At 46.0% G+C, this 21,116-nt stretch overlaps 1 protein-coding gene across 1 annotated transcript in view; it reads left to right on the top strand.

Moving 5' to 3' along the window:
- The window catches only part of LOC136609486 (cysteine-rich venom protein TEL1-like), a 29,311-nt gene that overhangs the window by 2,724 nt on the left and 5,471 nt on the right, over positions 1–21,116 (top strand). The window contains exons 2-5 of the mRNA XM_066589158.1: positions 1,450–1,498; positions 1,584–1,691; positions 6,232–6,330; positions 12,684–12,803. Of these exons, the coding sequence (XP_066445255.1) occupies positions 1,454–1,498; positions 1,584–1,691; positions 6,232–6,330; positions 12,684–12,803 (372 nt within the window). The 5' untranslated portion in view covers positions 1,450–1,453. The remainder of the gene's footprint in view (positions 1–1,449; positions 1,499–1,583; positions 1,692–6,231; positions 6,331–12,683; positions 12,804–21,116) is intronic.

The following is a 21,116-nucleotide window of genomic DNA, read 5'->3' on the forward strand; positions in this document are numbered from 1 at the left end:
ATCTATCTATCTATCTATCTATCTCCTATCTATCTATCTCTCATATCTATCTATCTATCTATCTATCTATCTATCTATCTATCTATCTATCTATCTATCTATCTATCTATCTATCTATCTATCTATCTCCTATCTATCTCCTATCTATCTATCTATCTGTCTATATTTATCCTATTTATCTCTTTGTTTTTTCATATTTATGTTTCTATATAATCAAAAACCTACAGTCTTTGTGTACTTGGCATCTATCTCATATTTATCTATCCTATCTCATATCGCTTTTTTATTTTACATATTTTTTTTCTATTTAATCATGTGACTTTTCTTTCATCCACCTATTTTGTTTCTGCATAATCATATTTTTTCTTTCTTTCTTTCTCCTTTGTATCTATTTATATTTATCCTATTTATCGTATATGTTTTTTTTCCCTATATTTGTGTTTTTATATAATCATGAATCTTACTCTCTTTCTTTATTTGTCATGTATCTTCTCTGTCTTATATTTATCTACTCTATCTCATATCTATCGTTTTTATTTTTCATATTACTTCTATATAATCATGTGAGTTTTTCTTTCATCTATCTATCCCTCATATCTATCGATATTTGTTTTTCATATTCATAGTTCTATAATCATATAATTTTCTTTTTCTTTCTTGTTTCTATATAATCAGGTAATTTACTGTCTTTCTTCTTTGTTATCTATCTCTCCTATCTATCTCATATTTAACTTGTGTATTTTTCATATTTTTCTATATAATCATGTGACTTTTTCTTTCATATCTCTATCTATCTATCTATCTACACACACACGCACACACTATATCCAGTAGTAGTGAGATTAACATTTTTAAGAATTGGTTCTCTACTTGTTCTGTCACTCACCATGGAAGATTATTTCTACTCGAATAACAAAAACCGCCCATTACGAGGTCAGAATACCATCTGCTATATAAGTTTGTAACACATAAAATTGTATCTCCTGGTATGAAGTGAACAATGGTTAAAGTATGAAGTCAGCTGTTGCTTTGCAGACAGGAATGCTACCACCCATCATCTTGCTGCAGGTCATACAGGTCAATAAAGAAATGTGTGCTAAGGATGCTAATACAAGTGAATCCAGCAATAACCAGGCTGGGATCCGACCTCTCCCTGTTTTCAAAAGCTGATTGTTATTTTAACAACTGGTACAGGAGAACTGGGGCAACCAGATAGATAGTGTATATGCAAGATTTATCTAGGGTGGAATCTATCTCATAACACTGACTTCAATGGCTACCGAGTAATGTTTTTATTTCCCTGAAAAAGACTTAATTCTAACTTTTTTTATGGAGCTTCCTTTGCTCTGCGGTCAGTGGCCAAACTAAGCAACTTCTTAGACATAATAGAATGATGAGCTGAGACTCGCAATGCAATTGAAATAAACCTCTATTTGTATCATTCTACAGAGAGATGAAGCTACTCCTTGCTGAGCTTCTTATGCTGGCACTGATACAGGTGTGTAGAATAAAAAGGCTGCATCCCAAATGGACCTCTATGCAGATCCGGATACACTGTAACAAAATGTGTAATGTATTCATAGGGGGAAATTGTTGCCACCTTCTCCTTCAAGAATAAAGATGGAAGAAACGCTATAATTTCTAATGTTTTACTCAGAAGTGAAGAAGTTCCAGAAAACGTACCAGAACCTGTAAGTTGTTCTTGTGACAGTTAAGAAAGCCCCTGTCACAGGTCCCCCAAGCCTTAAAGTGAAAATTAGTAGTTACTCACCTCTCTCTGCTCCCTTGTTCGCCTTCTGCCACTGGCTATGGTCTCACTGCGATGTCATTTTAGATGCTGAGCCCTTCTACAAACAAGCTACAGCAACCAATGACAGCACTTAGTGATCATATGCTCAGATATTCCACATTAGCCCTGGAGTATCTGGTGATAGAAACAGCAGATGGCACTATTTTAACATTAGTCCTGGAATATATGTGGATTTAAACAGCAGGTGGCGCTATTCTAAGATTAGTCTTGGAGTATCTGTAGATATAAACAGTAGGTGGCGCTATTCTAACATTAGCCTTGGAGTATCTGTAGATATAAACAGTAGGTGGTGCTATTCTAATATTACGTCTGGAATATCTGGAGATAGAGACTTTATTTTAATAAGTGTGATTACAGAAAGTGTTTATAGTTAAGGACTGGATTCAACTATGAGCAATATTTTTCATAGAGTTTCTCTTTTAAGGCTGTGTTCGCATCAATGTTGTGAGCTCCATTTACCTGCTCATTATGAAAGTAGGAAACCAGAATTCACTTACTGAATGGATTCATCTTATGATGTAACCAAACAGCAACAAACAGACCAATCAGATTATAATGGGTCTGTTTGGTTTCTGTCCAACATCCTTCTGAATGACATAATGCAGCATTCTGCGCTGTTATGTTCAGGATTTAACACCTTACTGCAGGGATGCGAACCTTTTAGAGACCGAGTGCCCAAACTGCAACCCAAAACCCACTTATTTATAGGAAAGTGCCAACATGTCAGGGGGCGGGTCTATCACGATGGGGGGCGGGGCTATCACGATGTATGATTTTTACCTCTGTCATTATAAAAGGGACAGGGCGGCTTAAAAAAAGGCAGAGTGGAATGTTGTGTGTTTTTTTTTTTCCCTAGCTGGAGTCCTGGAGTACCATTGCTGCAGATTTTGACTGGAAATTAGATGTGTACAGCAGCTGATTTCATACTCTACCGCGCCCCCCCTAACCTCCTCCATAGGCTTCCTGCTGTCACCAATCCCCAGCTTCAGGTTCCCAATGTCCTGTAGTGCCTTCACTTGACCAACATCACCTTACCAGGCTGCTGGGAACTGGAACCCAGGGAGCGATGACAGTGGGAAGCCTTAGGAGCAGGTGAGGGGGAGCGTTGCATGGTATGAAATCAGCTTTTATGTATATGATTGATTTCCAGTCAAAATTTGCACCAATGGTAATAATAATAAACCCACAGTATCCCCAGTAATAATATTAACTCCACAGTGGTCCAATTAGTAAAAGTGACCCCCAACAGTAGCCTCAGTAGTAATAGTGTCCCCCACAGTGGTCCCAGTAGTAACAGTGACCCCCACAGTTGCCCAAGAAGTAATAATGTAGCCTTAGTAGTAATAGTGTTCCTCACAGTGGCCTTACAATCACTGAAAATGGCCATATGCTTACTGATACAGGAGGGCAGATATCTGCACCACCTCAGCATGCAGGCTGCCAAATCCCAAATGAGGGAGCCAATTACACCTGTGGAGGACACCAATGAGACAGCCACTCACACAATCTCCTATATCGAGGTGTATAAGCCAAAAAGAAAAAACAAAAAGGTGGAACTGGCATAACAACGTAACGCTGCCTAAATGCAATACAAAAAACCAACAGCAAAGAGTGAGGAAACATCAGTAGACTTACACTACTAAACATTATGTTTTGTTGGTTTTTTTTTTCCGTTTTTTTTTTAAGAAAATAAGTAGTCTTTCACGGGGCGTAATAACATAACCTGAACATGAAAAAAAAATAAACAGGAAATGTCTGCCTATAGTGAGGCAGCTTGGCATATAGCTTATGTGCATGCACCCACTGATCACTAGAAAAAATGTTGTAAAATGGGGCGTAGTAGTATATCGCAGAGCAGTCCTCCAATTTTTTTTTTCAGCAATGCCAAAACTGCATTGGAGGTAGAAATAAATTCTAGCAATGACAACCTGAGTTCTATCGCTAGCCATATGGTGGTTGAAGCAGTTGTTGAGTCGTCGGGGCAGAGCAGTGCAACCCCCCCCCCCCCCCCCGCTATGTGGGATTCTGCAAATTAATTTTCCATCCAAATTACCCCAATTCGTAGTGACTCTGGATGAAAATGCGGATATTGATCATTTTGCCCCATTTGATTTTTTATAAATTTATTTATTAGTGATAAAGTCGTGGAATTAATTATCCAGCCGAAGAATATCTATGCTGGACAAAGTATTGCAGAGCATCCCACTTCAGTCTATTCCAGACTACGGACCCCCACAAGTGTCCCAGAAATAAAATAATAACTCATATTGTTAATGGCTTCAGTAAAAAAAATCCTCCATCTGCTCATACTGGTCTAGCAGTGCTGTGCATGCCACCCCTGTATTTGTGGCAATTATACCCCCAACCCGCTTTGAAATGGTAATGTGTTTCTTCCATTTAACTGATAAGTCCCAAGCCCCCCCACCCACCCCAAGAAATTACCCTGCCTATGACTGATTAAATAAAATGAGGCCTCCTAGTCTCAATGCAAAAAGAATCCTTACAAAACGTACTTGTATATACCCCTGACAAAAATCTGTCAGTTGTAGAGTCCCAGATAAACTCCAAGGGCCGGCTTTCCTGCCGGCAGTTCATTCCATTCAAGATCATCAGAATGGCATCGAATGATAAAAGGTAGGCGAGAGCACAACAGGCCATACCTGCGATTGTTTTAGAAACTAGAATGACCTGATGTTCGCTACGTGAACATAAAATGTTTGGAAAAATGGTAAATGTTTTAAGAAATGTTGAGCTAAGGATTCATCTTGGCTAAGTGTTTATACCTATGTGTGGCAGAGCTGAGTGTATACACTGGCGTGTCGCAGAGCTGAGTGTATATGCCTGCGTGTAGCAGAGCTAAGTGTATATATCTGCGTGTAGTAGAGCTGAGTGTATATATCTGCGTGTAGTAGAGCTGAGTGTATATACCTGTGTGCAGCAGAGCTGAGTGTATATACCTGCCAATAGCAGAGTTGAGTGTATATACCTGCTTTTAGCAGAGCTGAGTGTATACACCTGCATGTAGCAGAGCTGAGTGTTTATACTTGCGTGTAGCAGAGCTGAGTTTATATACCTGTGTGTCGCAGAGCTGAGTTTATATACCTGAGTGTCGCAGAGCTGAGTGTATACACCTGCGTGTCGCAGAGCTGAGTGTATACACCTGCATGTAGCAGAACTGAGTGTATATACCTGTGTGTAGCAGAGCTGAGCATATATAACTGCATGTAGCAGAGCTGAGTGTATATACCTGCGTGTAGCAGAGCTGAGTGTATATACTTGTCTATAGCAGAGCTGAGTGTATACACCTGCATGTAGCAGAGCTGAGTGTATACACCTGCGTGTAGCAGAACTGAGTGTATATACCTGTGTGTAGCAGAGCTGAGTATATATACTTGCGTGTATCAGAGCTGAGTGTATATACCTGTGTGTAGCAGAGCTGAGTTTATATATCTGCATGTCGCAGAGCTAAGTGTATACACCTGCTTGTCGCAGAGGTGAGTGTATACACCTGCATGTAGCAGAACTGAGGGTATATACCTGTGTGTAGCAAAGCTGAGTGTATATACCTGCGTGTAGCAGAGCTGAGTGTATATACCTGCGTGTAGCAGAGCTGAGTGTATATATTTGCCTATAGCAGAGCTGAGTGTATACACCTGCATGTAGCAGAGCTGAGTGTATACACCTGCATGTACCAGAGCTGAGTGTATATACCTGTGTGTAGCAGAGCTGAGTGTATATACCTGCATGTCGCAGAGCTGAGTTTATATACCTGCATGTCGCAGAGCTGAGTGTATACACCTGCATGTCGCAGAGCTGAGTGTATATACCCGTGTGTAGTAGAGCTGAGCGTATATACCCGGGTGTAGCAGAGCTGAGCGTATATACCCGGGTGTAGCAGAGCTGAGTGTATATACCTGCGTGTAGCAGAGCTGAGTCTATATACTTGTCTATAGCAGAGCTGAGTGTATACACCTGCATATAGCAGAGCTGAGTGTATACACCGTAATTACCCCTGTTTTGAGAAATTTCATACAGTTTGAAGTTATTATTTTTATCTAAGATTTAGGGAGTCTATTTATTTATTTTTTTCTCCACAAGTGAGCAATGGGGCCTGGAATGTATTCAGTTGTCCCCTGAAATCCAATGGGTGTTCCCTCCATTACAGACCTAGCCATGTGTCCAGTAAGCAGATTGGTGCCACAATGGGGGTATTGCTGAACATAGATAAGCCAGTGCAAAAACATTGGGCTCTGTCTCCCCAATTTTCACTTTGAAACAGAGAAAACTTTGATGAAAGTGACATATTCCAGTGATATGCCATCATCAAGATGGTAAAGCCATTTTACCACTCCAAATATTTTATGTCTACAGGCTCTTGTATATCATTAGATTTTTATGTATGTCTTGCCCTCGTTTTACAGCTGGTAGCTTATCTTGGCAATGTCAAAAAGAAAAAGTCTATCCGAAAACGATCAGCTGGAAGACCGGTTAATATTGATGGTCAGATTGTGGAGAGCATGGTGAGTATGCAGTAGGGGCTGTAAATGAAAAGTTCTAAATACTATGAACCCTAAGAGCAGCACTTCTGTTCTTCATACCCTATAAAAATAGGCTCCGTTACTTGTACCTCCCAATATGTGAACCCTTAATCACTGGACATTTCAACCTCTAGCCCATTAGAACCTGCCTAGGAGTGTCACCAAAATCACAGTAAAAAGAGAGCCCGGCCTGTTGCCATGGCAACAGGATGACAGATACCGGCGTCCTGTGTTGCCAGTGCCTGGGATCGCTGTATAAGTGATAAGCCATGCCTTATCACAGCGATCATCAGTGCTGTGCTTTAGGTCCCTCTGAGGGACATAGATGGTGTAAAAAAAACTAATAAAAATTTACAAAAAAAGAAAAGTAAAAAAAAATGTAAAAAACCCCCCCCTTTTTTGTGCTTTTTCTCATATTAGCATAAAAAAAGGTAAAAAAAATATAAATGGCACATATTTGGTAATGAATAGAGATGAGCGAACACGTTCGGCCCCGCCCCTTTTTCGCCCGAACACCGAACTTTGCGAACACTTCAGTGTTCGGGCGAAAAAGTTCGGGGGCCGCCGTGGCAGCGCGGGGGGGTGCGGCGGGGAGTGGGGGGGAGAGGGAGAGAGAGAGGGCTCCCCCCTGTTCCCCGCTACTGCCGCCCGCGCCGCCGCGCATCTCCCCGCCCCCCGGCGGCACCCGGACACTTACGCGCGAACACTGCAGTGTTCGGCAAAGCCGGTGTCCGGGTGCGGATGTGTCCGTAACGGACACGTTCGCTCATCTCTAGTAATGAAGCATCCATAATAACGTGTAAAAAAAGCTGAACATCCTTTTTATTCTGCACGGCAAAAAGTGTATAAAAAACAGAGGCAAAATGCTAATTTTTAGTATTTTGCCCGCCAAAAAATGCAATAAAAGTGATTAAAAAAGCCCTATGTTCCCCAAAATGGTACCAATAAAAACTACAACTCGTCTCGCAAAAAATAAGCCCCCACACAGCTCCGTACATAGAAAAATAAGAAAGTTACAGGACTTTGAATTCAGTGATATAGGGGTTTTATTGCAGAAAAGTGGAAAAACCTAAAAAAAAAAATTTGGTATCGTTGTAATCGTACCGGCCTGCAAAAAAAAATGTATTGTATCATTAATGCTGCATGATTAACACTGAAAACAAATCTATGGCAGAATTGGTGCGTTTTCTCTCCCTGTTATCATAAAAAAATAATAAAAGTTTTACAATATAGTCTATGTACCCAAAAATGGCACCATCAAAAGCTACAGTTTGCCACACAAAAAACAAGGCCTCATACGGCCGCGTCGACACAAAAGTAAAAAAGTTATGGCTTTTGAAAAATTAAAATCCGCCAAAAATTGTTGCGTCCTTAAGCCCAAAATAGACCTTTAGGGGTAACCACTGAGCCCAATATTAGTTTGATCTCTAGAGAAAACATTTCAGCAGTCGTCTCACTGACATCACAGGCAGGATTACACTGAGAGGTAACACCTACATGTAGATAAACCAGGGTCCACCATTCACAATAGGTGATTAGTTGTGACTATCTACTCACCCTATCTGCAAAATGACCTCTGCACAGGTCACAGAGCATGCCTAGAACAGTCTCCCTTACAAGTCATTGGCTTAGCTCCTGTCCATTGTGTAAATAGCCCATGAAGCTGTTGTGAAGCATACAGTATCCTTAAATTATCTAAATGCTGTTAAATGTAGCTCAGGCAAGATGGCTTCCCCCGAGTCATGTACAGACACCAGAATATACATTCTACACTCAGAAAATGAAAACAGATTAGAAAAATTGAAAATATTTCTTTATCTGATTGTAATTAATACAAGTCAAGCGTTAAAGGGGTTTTGTCGTTAGAAAAAAAAAAAAAATACAATACTTACCTATTGCCAACCCACCTTCCCCCGGAAGCCTTCTTACTGTATCTTCTCCTCAACGATCTTCTCCCGGCTCCTCCAGTTCCCCGGATTTCATCACCTCCAGCTGGGTAGTTCCTCTTCTTCCTGTTGTGGAGTATCCAACAGTTCACCTCCTGCAGGGCATGACATAATGTGACATAATGTTCACTGCCTGGCAGGGAATGCCGAAACAGCCTGCTTTAGCGCACATGCGCGATATCTCGGCGCTAGTGTTTCATATAGTATCTAAAACACTAGCGGCGGGACGACACGCTAAAGCAAGCTGACAAGCATTCGTCATTCCCTGCTTGGCAGTGAACACTACGTCACTAGTGACCAGGTACACTGACCTGCAGGAAGCAGAATACCCGCAATGTACGCTTGCTCACAGGAAGAAGAGAATCCAGCCGACTGCCGATGGAGGAATAGGTAAGTATAGAATTTTTTTTTTTTTTTTAATGACAGAACCCCTTTAACCCTTTAAGGACAAGGCCTATTTTGGCATTGAGTACGCAATGATTTTTGGGAGATTGTCAACTCCACTTTTCGAAAGCCATAACTTTTTTATTTTTCTGTCAACATGACCGTATGAGAACTTGTTTTTTTGTGTGGCGCACTGTACTTGTTATTGGTGCAATTTTTGGGTGCATAAACTATATTGTAATATATTGTGAGCATAAAAAATTATCAATTCCGCCATTATTTTTTGTGTGTTTTTTTGATAGTGTTAATTATGCAGCATAAATGACACAATACATCTTTTCTGCAAGTTGGTACAATTACTTGATACCAAAATTTTTTTTTTTTTTTGGGTGGGGGGAGGGTCCACTTTTTCACAGTAAAAAGCCTTTTTTATTATACGTTTTTCTACGTTCAAAGTCCTATAACTTCTTTTATTTTTCCATGGTCTGAGCTCTGTGAGGGCTTGTTTTTGCATAATGAGCTGTAGTTTTTTGATCACTTTTTTAGCTATTTTGGGGAGGCAAATGTGTTTTTTTTTACGCTTTCTGCCGTGCAGCTTAAAAAGTGTGTTCAATTTGTTGTGTGATATGACGATACCAAATATGTGGTATTTTAATTTTTCCTTTTTTATATACCAAAAAAGCACACACAAAAAAAATTCTTATCTTTTATTTTTTTTACATTTTTTTTCTATTTTGACACTATTTTGATCTTTTTTCACACTATTTCTGTCCCTGTAGGGGACCTGTACTATAACACCTATGATCGCTATGATAAAGCATTGCAGGACTTCTGTCTTGCAATGCTTTATTGCTTGTTATAGCGATCATAGGCACTGGCGATGCAAAACACCTATGTCTGGTGTTCTGTTGCCATCGCAACCCGTCGGGCTTTCCAAAATTACATTGCAAGAGTCCGATGACATCACAGAGGGAGCATGCTCCCTCTGTGAACCGTTTACATGCCGTGATCTAAATAGATTGCGGCGCGTAACAGGTTAAACAGCAGGAGTCGCTGTCCCAATGCAACCCCACTGTAGCAGCGGGAGGTCGACTATTGGCGACAGCCAGCTCCCACTGCCGGATAGTGCAGGATCTCTTCTGATCTGTAAGTGTATGTCCTGTTTTGTTAAAGGGGTTGTCTCGCGGCAGCAAGTGGGGTTATACACTTCTGTATGGCCATATTAATGCACTTTGTAATGTACATTGTGCATTAATTATGAGCCATACAGAAGTTATAAGAAGCCGCCCAGCCGTGCCGAGAAGCCGCCCAGCCATGCCAAGAAGCCGCCCAGCCGCCCTGCCGCCCAGCCGCCCAGGTAAGTGATGGGTCGAGGGTGATGTGTGACTAACTGGCCTGGGCCCCGGAGCCTAGCGCTGGGCCCTGGAGCCTTGCGCTGGGCCCCGGAGCCTACATCTGTAGCGAGGGGACTGCCGCTGGGCCACGGGGCCTAGCGCTGTGGCCCGGGGCCTACATCTGTAGCGAGGGGACTGCCGCTGGGCCCCGGGGGCCTACCGCTGTGGCCCCGGAGCCTTCGTCTGTTGTCAGGGGACTGCCGCGGGGCCTAGCACGGGGGAGCCGGGGCTTAGCGCCGGTTACCTGCTGCCTGGCGGTGGGTGACTGTGGCCCAAGAGCGTGTGCCGTGGTCCGCCGCGTTCAATCCCGAGACCCGGTCGGTGGCTGTGGGGTCCGGTCGGCGGCCGCGGTGGGTCTGGTCGGCGGCTGCAGGGCGTCTGGTTGTCAGGGAGACACAGCTGGTAGTGTCTCGGGAGCGCGCACGTCGGGCTACAGCAAGCGCGGTGCACCATGGGAGAAACCCGCGGTGCACCTTGGGAAAAGAACCGGCGGCCATCTTTGGGAAACGTTTTATAAGTTGCTGAAACACAAGAACTGTGAGTAGAAACCTGCTTTAAAACCCATTTACACGTGTGCATAGTAATGTATGCTTAAGATGGGGGACTGGGCAATAAAAAAATTCCACCCTTGCCTCGAGACAACCCCTTTAAGTACCCCGCAGCCAGGACGTACATTTACGTCCTGTGGCATTAAGGGGTTAAATCAACCTTCTGTTTTCAGGACAAAGTTATGTCCCCAAAATCAGAAAATGGAAGGGCTATCTTACTTGCATTTGATCTTGTCTTTTGATTCTCCATTCTGCCCATTCAGTGCTCTATTTTGGGCAGCCGAGATTGACCAGTACTGATTATATGAGCAGCACTGGCCAATAATGAAGCAAGTATAGTGCATTGGTAGTTATAATGTTACCAGAGCACTATGGTTGATCTGGTAGCCTAAAGATGTGACAGTCCATCTTGGCTAACTGAAAAAGGAACTGGAACTGATAGAAATGTTGGTCAAAATGGAGGTCTAAGTACAATTAAGATGCTCTCCACTTCCGTCCTCTGGAAAGGGGCAAATATTATTTCTATCTTTAAAAATGGGAAGAAGGTAGATACAGGAAACTACAGGCCTGTGAGCCTGATTTCTATACCAGGAAAGATCTTTGAGCAAATTATTAAACAGCATGTATGTACTCGGATGAGAATGGACTAATTAATCAGAGCTAACATGGGTGTGTAACAAACAAGTCATGCCAGACAAATCTAATTTCCACTTATGACAGAATCACCAACTGAGTTGATCAGGGTAATGCGGTGGATATAGTATATCTTGATATAATGGATATAGTATATCTTTAGTAAATCATTTGACAAAGTATCTCATATTTCATCTTATTGAAAAATTTACCAAATATGGATTTTAGACAAGGCAACTGTTAGGTGGATTCACAGCTGGCTGAGTGATTGTACTCAAAGAGTAGTCATAAATAGCTGCACATCCAAATGGAAGAATGTATCAAGTGGGGTACCACAAGACTCTATCCTGAGCCCAGGAATGTTCAACATTTTTAAAAATGATCTGAAGGGAGGAATTAAGGGAACACTGATCAATTTGCCAATGACACAAAGCTAAGAGGGATAGCTAAAAGAGAAGAGAGAGAGGAAATACAAAAATTAAAAAAGGAAATACAGAATGGGAGAAAATGGGCAAAAAGACTTAAGCATACTAATAGAACACATCCTGAACATGAGTCAACAGTGTGATGCAGCAGCAAAAAAGGCAAACACAATTCTGTATGTATTAAGAGAAGCATAAAGTCAAAATCACGTAAGGTAATTATCCCCCTCTACTCTTCCTTGGGCCAAATGCACATGGCCGCACATGCGTAGTGCAGAGAATGATGCGCTGTCTCGCGCCAGCAATAACGCAGATCTGCAGCAAATCGCAGTGGGATGGATGGCTTCCACTGGCTATAATGGAAGTTGTCCGTGCAAGGCTTGCAAAAGAATAGGACGTACTGCAATTTTCTCCCCTGTGAGTGGAAAATCGCAGTTGGGCATGGAAAAGCGTTTTGCATAGCATGTCTATGGGCTGTATTTGCTGCGGAATGCGGAGGCGAACGCTTGCTCTGGATCCCCCAATGCAAATACACACGTGAGCATTGGGCGTTAGTCAGACCTCATCTGGAATACCGTGTCCAGTTCTGGGCACCCCAATTTATAAAAGACATAGACAAACTGGAGCAAGTTCAGAGAAGAGTTACCAAGATGGTGAGCGGTCTGCAAATCATGTCCTATGAGGAATGGTTAAAGGATCTGGGAATGTTTAGCTTGCAAATAAGAAGGCTGAGAGGAGACTTAATAGCTGTCTACAAATATCTGAAGGGCTGTCACACTGCAGAGGGATCAGCCCTATTCTCATTTGCACATTGATGTATAAAGTAGCTGTACATTGTGGGCCACAAAATGATAGAGAATTTTTAATGAAGACTATTGACAGAACTTCTTTGCTTTTCTCTTACCTACAATGGTCAATATTGTTTTGCAAAATGCTTTGTAGATACCCTTTAATTTAGGTTTAGATGTTAAACGAGATACATGACTTTGTATATTCACAATATTTCAGATGAATACCCCATTATCATCTTTGTCAACTGATCTCCCAGATGTACAGAAAGAGATTCTTGAGTCTCACAATAAATACAGACGTCAAGCTAGTCCGAATGCAAGTAACATGCTAAAGATGGTAAGTAAACCATGCAGTAATATCAGATGGATTAGTAATAGAGATGAGCGAACACCAAAATGTTCGGGTGTTCGTTATTCGGAACGAACTTCCCGTGATGCTCGAGGGTTCGTTTCGAACAACGAACCCCATTGAAGTCAATGGGCGACCAGAACATTTTTGTATTTCGCCGATGCTCGCTAAGGTTTTCATGTGTGAAAATCTGGGCAATTCAAGAAAGTGATGGGAATGACACAGTGACGGATAGGGCAGGCGAGGGGCTACATGTTGGGCTGCATCTCAAGTTCACAGGTCCCACTATTAAGCCACAATACCGGCAAGAGTGGGCCCCCCCCCCTCCCAACAACTTTTACTTCTGAAAAGCCCTCATTAGCATGGCATACCTTTGCTAAGCACCACACTACCTCCAACAAAGCACAATCACTGCCTGCATGACACTCCACTGACACTTCTCCTGGGTTACATGCTGACCAACCGCCCCCCCTCCCCCCCACAGCGCACACCAAAGTGTCCCTGGGCAGCCTTCAGCTGCCCTCATGCCACACCACGCTCATGTCTATTTAGAATTGCGTCTGCCATGACGAGGGACCGCAGGCACACACTGCAGAGGTTGGCACGGCTAGGCAGCGACCCTCTTTAAAAGTGGCGGAGCGATAGCCCACAATGCTGTACAGAAGCAATGAGAAATAGAATCCTGTGCCACCGCCATCAGGAGCTGCACACGTGGGCATAGCAATGGGGAACCTATGTGCCACACACTATTCATTCTGTCAAGGTGTCTGCATGCCCCAGTCAGACCGGGCTTTTTAATTCATAGACACAGGCAGGTACAACTCCCTATTGTGAAGTCCCTGTCGACCCACAGCATGGGTGGCTCCCTGGAACCCACCGGTGGTACACAGAAATATCCCATTGCATTGCCCAACACAGCTGAGGTAGTAATGTCGTGCTTAATGCAGGTGGGCTTCGGCCCACACTGCATGCCCCAGTCAGACTGGGGTTCTTTACAAGTGGACAGATGTAGTAAAAACTCCGTGTGCACCTACAGCATGGGTGGGTGCCAGGAAGCCACCGGCGGTACATAGAAATATCCCATTGCATTGCCCAACACAGCTGAGGTAGTAATGTTGTGCTTAACCCTTTCCAATCCAATTTGTATATGGTTTTCCTAGGGGGCTTACTCTTTTTCTGCCGTTATACAACGGCGCTATATGCTGGCTAAAGCCAGTACTGCATGAGCTGACACGTAGGATAGGCTCCGACAGCAGAGAGGCTGGCAATATACAGTAAGAGAACCCCGACGGACGTCTACCAACAACGGAGCTGTACAGCCTTAAACCCTAATGTCTTCACAGGTCACACAGTGGACTGGAAAGGGTTAATGCAGGTGGGTTTCGGCCCACACTGCATGCCCCAGTCAGACTGGGTTTCTTTATAAGTGGAAACAGATGCATTTATAATTCCCTGTGGACCCACTGCCTGGGTGGGTGCCAGGAAGCCACCGGCGGTACATAGAAATATCCCATTGCATTGCCCAACACAGCTGAGGTAGTAATGTTGTGCGTAATACAGGTGGGCTTCGGCCCACACTGCATGCCCCAGTCAGACTGGGGTTCTTTAGAAGTGTACAGATGTATTAAAAACTCCGTGTGCACCTACAGCATGGGTGGCTCCCTGGAACCCACCGGCGGTACACAAAAATATCCCATTGCATTGCCCAACACAGCTGAGGTAGTAATGTCGTGCTTAATGCAGGTGGGCTTCGGCCCACACTGCATGCCCCAGTCAGACTGGGGTTCTTTACAAGTGGACACATGTAGGTTAAACTCCCTGTGGACCCACTGCCTGGGTGGGTGCCAGGAAGCCACCGGCGGTACATAGAAATATCCCATTGCATTGCCCAACACAGCTGAGGTAGTAATGTCGTGCGTAATACAGGTGGGCTTCGGCCCACACTGCATGCCCCAGTCAGACTGGGGTTCTTTAGAAGTGTACAGATGTATTAAAAACTCCGTGTGCACCTACAGCATGGGTGGCTCCCTGGAACCCACCGGCGGTACATAAAAATATCCCATTGCATTGCCCAACACAGCTGAGGTTACGTCAGCTGTAATGCAGGTGGGCTAAAAATTAATTTGATTACACTGTAGGCGAGGGCCCACAAAAATTGCTGTATCAACAGTACTAATGTACATCCCAAAAATTGGCCATGGCCAGCCAAGAGGGCAGGTGAAACACATTAATCGCTTTGGTTAATGTGGCTTAAGTGGTAACTAGGCCTGGAGGCAGCCCAGTGTAACGAAAAATTGGTTCAAGTTAAAGTTCCAATGCTTTTAAGCGCATTGAAACTTTTAAAAATTGTTCTGAAAAATTATTTGACTGAGCCTTGTGGCCCTAAGAAAAATTGCCCGTTCAGCGTGATTACGTGAGGTTTCAGGAGGAGGAGCAGGAGGAGGAGGAGGAGGAATATTAGACACAGATTGATGAAGCAGAAATGTCCCCGTTTTGGATGGTGAGAGAGAACGTAGCTTCCATCCGCGGGTGCAGCCTACGTATTGCTTACGTATCGCTGCTGTCCGCTGGTGGAGAACTGAAGTCTGGGGAAATCCAGCCTTTGTTCATCTTGATGAGTGTTAGCCTGTCGGCACTGTCGGTTGACAAGCGGCTACGCTTATCTGTGATGATTCCCCCAGCCGCACTAAACACCCTTTCCGACAAGACGCTAGCCGCAGGACAAGCAAGCACCTCCAGGGCATACAGCGCGAGTTCAGGCCACGTGTCCAGCTTCGACACCCAGTAGTTGTAGGGGGCAGAGGCGTCACCAAGGATGGTCGTGCGATCCGCTACGTACTCCCTCACCATCCTTTTACAGTGCTCCCGCCGACTCAGCCGTGACTGGGGAGCGGTGACACAGTCTTGGTGGGGAGCCATAAAGCTGGCCAGGCCCTTAAAGACTGTTGCACTGCCTGGGATGTACATGCTGCTCGATCTACGCACATCCCCTGCTACCTTGCCCTCGGTACTGCGCCTTCTGCCACTAGCGCTGTCGGCTGGGAATTTTACCATCCGCTTGTCCGCAAGGGTCCTGTGGTATAGCAACACTCTCGAACCCCTTTCCTCTTCGGGAATCAGAGTGGGCAGGTTCTCCTTATACCGTGGATCGAGCAGTGTGTACACCCAGTAATCCGTCGTGGCCAGAATGCGTGCAACGCGAGGGTCACGAGAAAGGCATCCTAACATGAAGTCAGCCATGTGTGCCAGGGTACCAGTACGCAACACATGGCTGTCCTCACTAGGAAGATCACTTTCAGGATCCTCCTCCTCCTCCTCCTCCTCTTCAGGCCATACACGCTGAAAGGATGACAGGCAATCAGCCGGTGTACCGTCAGCAGCGGCCCAAGCTGTCTCTTCCCCCTCCTCCTCATCCTCCTCATGCTCCTCCTCCTCCTCCTGTACGTGCTGAGAAATAGACAGGAGGGTGCCCTGACTATCCAGCGGCATACTGTCTTCCCCCGCCCCCGTTTCCGAGCGCAAAGCAGCTGCCTTTATGGTTTGCAGGGAATTTCTCAAGATGCATAGCAGAGGAATGGTGACGCTAATGATTGTAGCATCGCCGCTCACCACCTGGGTAGACTCCTCAAAATTACCAAGGACATGGCAGATGTCTGCCAACCAGGCCCACTCTTCTGAAAGGAATTGAGGAGGCTGACTCCCACTGCGCCGCCCATGTTGGAGTTGGTATTCGACTATAGCTCTCCGTTGTTCATAGAGCCTGGCCAACATGTGGAGCGTAGAGTTCCACCGTGTGGGCACGTCGCACAGCAGTCGGTGCACTGGCAGCTTAAAGTGATGTTGCAGGGTGCGCAGGGTGGCAGCGTCCGTGTGGGACTTGCGGAAATGTGCGCAGAGCCGGCGCGCCTTTACGAGCAGGTCTGACAAGCGTGGGTAGCTTTTCAGAAAGCGCTGAACCACCAAATTAAAGACGTGGGCCAGGCATGGCACGTGCGTGAGGCTGCCGAGCTGCAGAGCCGCCACCAGGTTACGGCCGTTGTCACACACGACCATGCCCGGTTGGAGGCTCAGCGGCGCAAGCCAGCGGTCGGTCTGCTGTGTCAGACCCTGCAGCAGTTCGTGGGCCGTGTGCCTCTTATCGCCTAAGCTGAGTAGTTTCAGCACGGCCTGCTGACGCTTGCCCACCGCTGTGCTGCCACACCGCGCGACACCGACTGCTGGCGACATGCTGCTGCTAACACATCTTGATTGCGAGACAGAGGAGGAGGAGGAGGAGGAGGAGGGTGCTTTAGTGGAGGAAGCATACACCTCCGCAGATACCAGCACCGAGCTGGGGCCCGCAATTCTGGGGGTGGGTAGGACGTGAGCGGTCCCAGGCTCTGACTCGGTCCCAGCCTCCACTAAATTCACCCAATGTGCCGTCAGGGAGATGTAGTGGCCCTGCCCGCCTGTGCTTGTCCACGTGTCCGTAGTTAAGTGGACCGTGGCAGTAACCGCGTTGGTGAGGGCGCGTACAATGTTGCGGGAGACGTGGTCGTGCAGGGCTGGGACGGCACATCGGGAAAAGTAGTGGCGACTGGGAACTGAGTAGCGCGGGGCCGCCGCCTCCATGATACTTTTGAAGGACTCCGTTTCCACAACCCTATACGGCAGCATCTCAAGGCTGATGAATTTTGCGATGCGGACGGTTAACGTTTGAGCGTGCGGGTGCGTGGCGGCGTACTTGCGCTTGCGCTCGAACACTTGCGCAAGCGACGGCTGGACGGTGCGCTGAACTACACTGCTGGATGGGGCCGAGGACAGCGGAGATGAGGGTGTGGGTGCAGGCCATGAGGCGGTAGTGCCTGTGTCCTGAGAGGGGGGTTGCATCTCAGTGGCAGGTTGGGGCACAGGGGGAGAGGCAGGGGTGCAAACCGGAGGCGCTGAACGGCCTTCGTCCCACCTTGTGGGGTGCTTGGCCATCATATGCCTGCGCATGGTGGTGGTGGTGAGGCTGTTGGTGTTGGCTCCCCGGCTGAGCTTTGCGCAACAAAGGTTGCACACCACTGTTCGTCGGTCGTCAGGCGTCTCGGTGAAAAACTGCCAGACCTTAGAGCACCTCGGCCTCTGCAGGGTGGCATGGCGCGAGGGGGCGCTTTGGGAAACACTTGGTGGATTATTCGGTCTGGCCCTGCCTCTACCCCTGGCCCTGGCCACCGCACTGCCTCTTGCAACCTGCCCTGCTGATGCCCTTGACTCCCCCTCTGAAGACCTGTCCTCCTGAGTAAGCGTTGCACACCAGGTGGGGTCAGTCACCTCATCGTCCTGCTGCTCTTCCTCCGAATCCTCTGTGCGCTGCTCCCTCGGACTTACTGCCCTTACTACTACCTCACTGCAAGACAACTGTGTCTGATCGTCATCGTCCTCCTCACCCACAGAAAGTTGTTGAGACAGTTGGCGGAAGTCCCCAGCCTCATCCCCCGGACCCCGGGAACTTTCGAATGGTTGGGCATCAGTGACTATAAACTCCTCTGGTGGGAGAGGAACCGCTGCTGCCCAATCTGAGCAGGGGCCCGAGAACAGTTCCTGGGAGTGTTCCCGCTCCTGAGCAGGTGTCATTGTAGTGGAGTGAGGAGGCTGGGAGGAAGGAGGAGCAGCAGACAGAGGATTCGGATTTGCAGCAGTGGACGGCGCAGAACTGCGTGTTGACGATAGGTTGCTCGAAGCACTTTCTGCCATCCACGACAGGACCTGCTCACACTGCTCATTTTCTAATAACCGTCTCCCGCGTGGACCCATTAATTGGGCGATGAATGTGGGGACGCCAGAAACGTGCCTCTCTCCTAATCGCGCAGCAGTCGGCTGCGACACACCGGGATCAGGAGCTCGGCCTGTGCCCACACCCTGACTTGGCCCTCCGCGTCCTCGGCCGCGTCCACGTCCTCTAGGCCTACCCCTACCCCTCAGCATGCTGTATTACCAGTGATTTGATTTCACAGGCAGGAAATAAATTGGCGCAAGACTGCAGGCCAAATATAATTTTTGCACTTTTTGGAAAACGAACGGCCCCACTGCCTTTAGTGAATGAATAATCGAAGTTTAATAACTGTGCTGTGTCCCTGCTAATGTGTCACAGAACGTGAGGGTAGCAGAGTTATTATAACTCTGGCAGAGCAGGTATTTTTTTTCCCAATTAAGGAAAGCAAATGGCGAAGCCAGCAGTAAAGCGTAGCTGGGTGCGTATGATTTAGCAATGTTTTTCACGCAGCTCACACGTGTCCACAGGCGTTAGGACGGACAGAGGCTGGACAAATAGATTTGTTTTCAGTTTTTTCCCACCAAAAGGCAGCACTGCGTATATTCAATGAACATGAGAAGTTTAATAACTGTGCTGTGTCCCTGCTTATGTGTCACAGAACGTGAGGGTAGCAGAGTTATTATAACTCTGGCAGAGCAGGTATTTTTTTTCCCAATTAAGGAAAGCAAATGGCGAAGCCAGCAATAAAGCGTAGCTGGGTGCGTATGATTTAGCAATGTTTTTCACGCAGCTCACACGTGTCCACAGGCGTTAGGACGGACAGAGGCTGGACAAATAGATTTGTTTTCAGTTTTTTCCCACCAAAAGGCAGCACTGCGTATATTCAATGAACATGAGAAGTTTAATAACTGTGCTGTGTCCCTGCTTATGTGTCACAGAACGTGAGGGTAGCAGAGTTATTATAACTGTGGCAGAGCAGGTATTTTTTTTCCCAATTAAGGAAAGCAAATGGCGAAGCCAGCAGTAAAGCGTAGCTGGGTGCGTATGATTTAGCAATGTTTTTCACGCAGCTCACACGTGTCCACCGCCCGTAAGGACGGACAGAGGCTGGACAAATAGATTTGTTTTCAGTTTTTTCCCACCAAAAGGCAGCACTGCGTATATTCAATGAACATGAGAAGTTTAATAACTGTGCTGTGTCCCTGCTTATGTGTCACAGAACGTGAGGGTAGCAGAGTTATTATAACTCTGGCAGAGCAGGTATTTTTTTTCCCAATTAAGGAAAGCAAATGGCGAAGCCAGCAGTAAAGCGTAGCTGGGTGCGTCTGATTTTTTAACGTTGTACACGCAGCTCACACGTGTCCACAGGCGTTAGGACGGACAGAGGCTGGACAAATAGAATTATTTTCACTTGTTTTACAAGCAAAAGGCAGCACTGCGTATATTCAATGAATAATAACTGTGTTGTGGCCCTGCCTATACAATTCTTTCCCTGCAGTATCAATGGAGGGTGGAATGCTCTGCAGAGGCGATTTTGAGAAGCCCAAAAAAAATGCAGCACAGCTAACAGCAGCCTGAACAGAACTGCACACGGATAAATATGGCCCTAGAAAGGACCGTTGAGGTTCTTGAAGGCTACACTCACTTCTAACACTCTCCCTGCCTATGCAGCACTTCTGTCCCTAATGCCAGGTGCAACGCTCTGCAAGGCCGATTTTGAGAAAAAAAAAAAATGCCACTGCTAACAGCAGCCAACACACAGCTATCAGTGGCCCTAATAAGGACCTTTGGGGGGTCTTGAAGCCTACACTAACTACCAATTCTTTCCCTACAGCAGCTCCGGTACAAACAGCACTGTCCCTCATCTAACTCACCAGGCATCTGAAGCGAGCCGCGGGAGGGGCCGACTTTTATATTAGGCGAACACCTGATCTTCCCAGCCACTCACAGCAGGGGGGTGGTATAGGGCTTGAACGTCACAGGGGGAAGTTGTAATGCCTTCCCTGTCTTTCAATTGGCCAGAAAAGCGCGCAAACGTCTCAGGGAAGTAAGTGAAAGTAACCAGAACACCGCATGGTGTTCGTTACGAATAACGAACATCCCGAACACCCTAATATTCGCACGAATATCAAACTCGGACGAACGCGTTCGCTCATCTCTAATTAGTAAGTGTACCTTCACAGGTACAAGAAGTCTGTGCCCTTTGGCTTCTCTCAAGTTTCAGTTACATAAAACATGCTTAATGGTACCTCCTAGTGGTACGTTCAGTGAACTGTGAGAACTCTCCACTTTTTGGGCATTTATAAAAGTGGGTGTGACCCAGCATCAGGGGGTGTGGCTACATCTGGCGCATCACATTTAGTCAAATGTACCTTAGAAACTGTGATACATCAAACTAGAAACCCACTTCAGCTTGGAGCTCGTGTAGGGTTCCATATGGCACACAGAGCAGCCGCCAGACAAGACATATGTGTAAGAGACTTATGCTTCTTAGTAACTTTGTCATTTGTAGCTGGGCAAACAGTTTGCTTAGATGACAAACGTACAGATGGATAGATAGATAG

The sequence above is a fragment of the Eleutherodactylus coqui genome, chromosome 1 (assembly GCF_035609145.1).
Source record: "Eleutherodactylus coqui strain aEleCoq1 chromosome 1, aEleCoq1.hap1, whole genome shotgun sequence".
Classification (NCBI taxonomy): domain Eukaryota; kingdom Metazoa; phylum Chordata; class Amphibia; order Anura; family Eleutherodactylidae; genus Eleutherodactylus; species Eleutherodactylus coqui.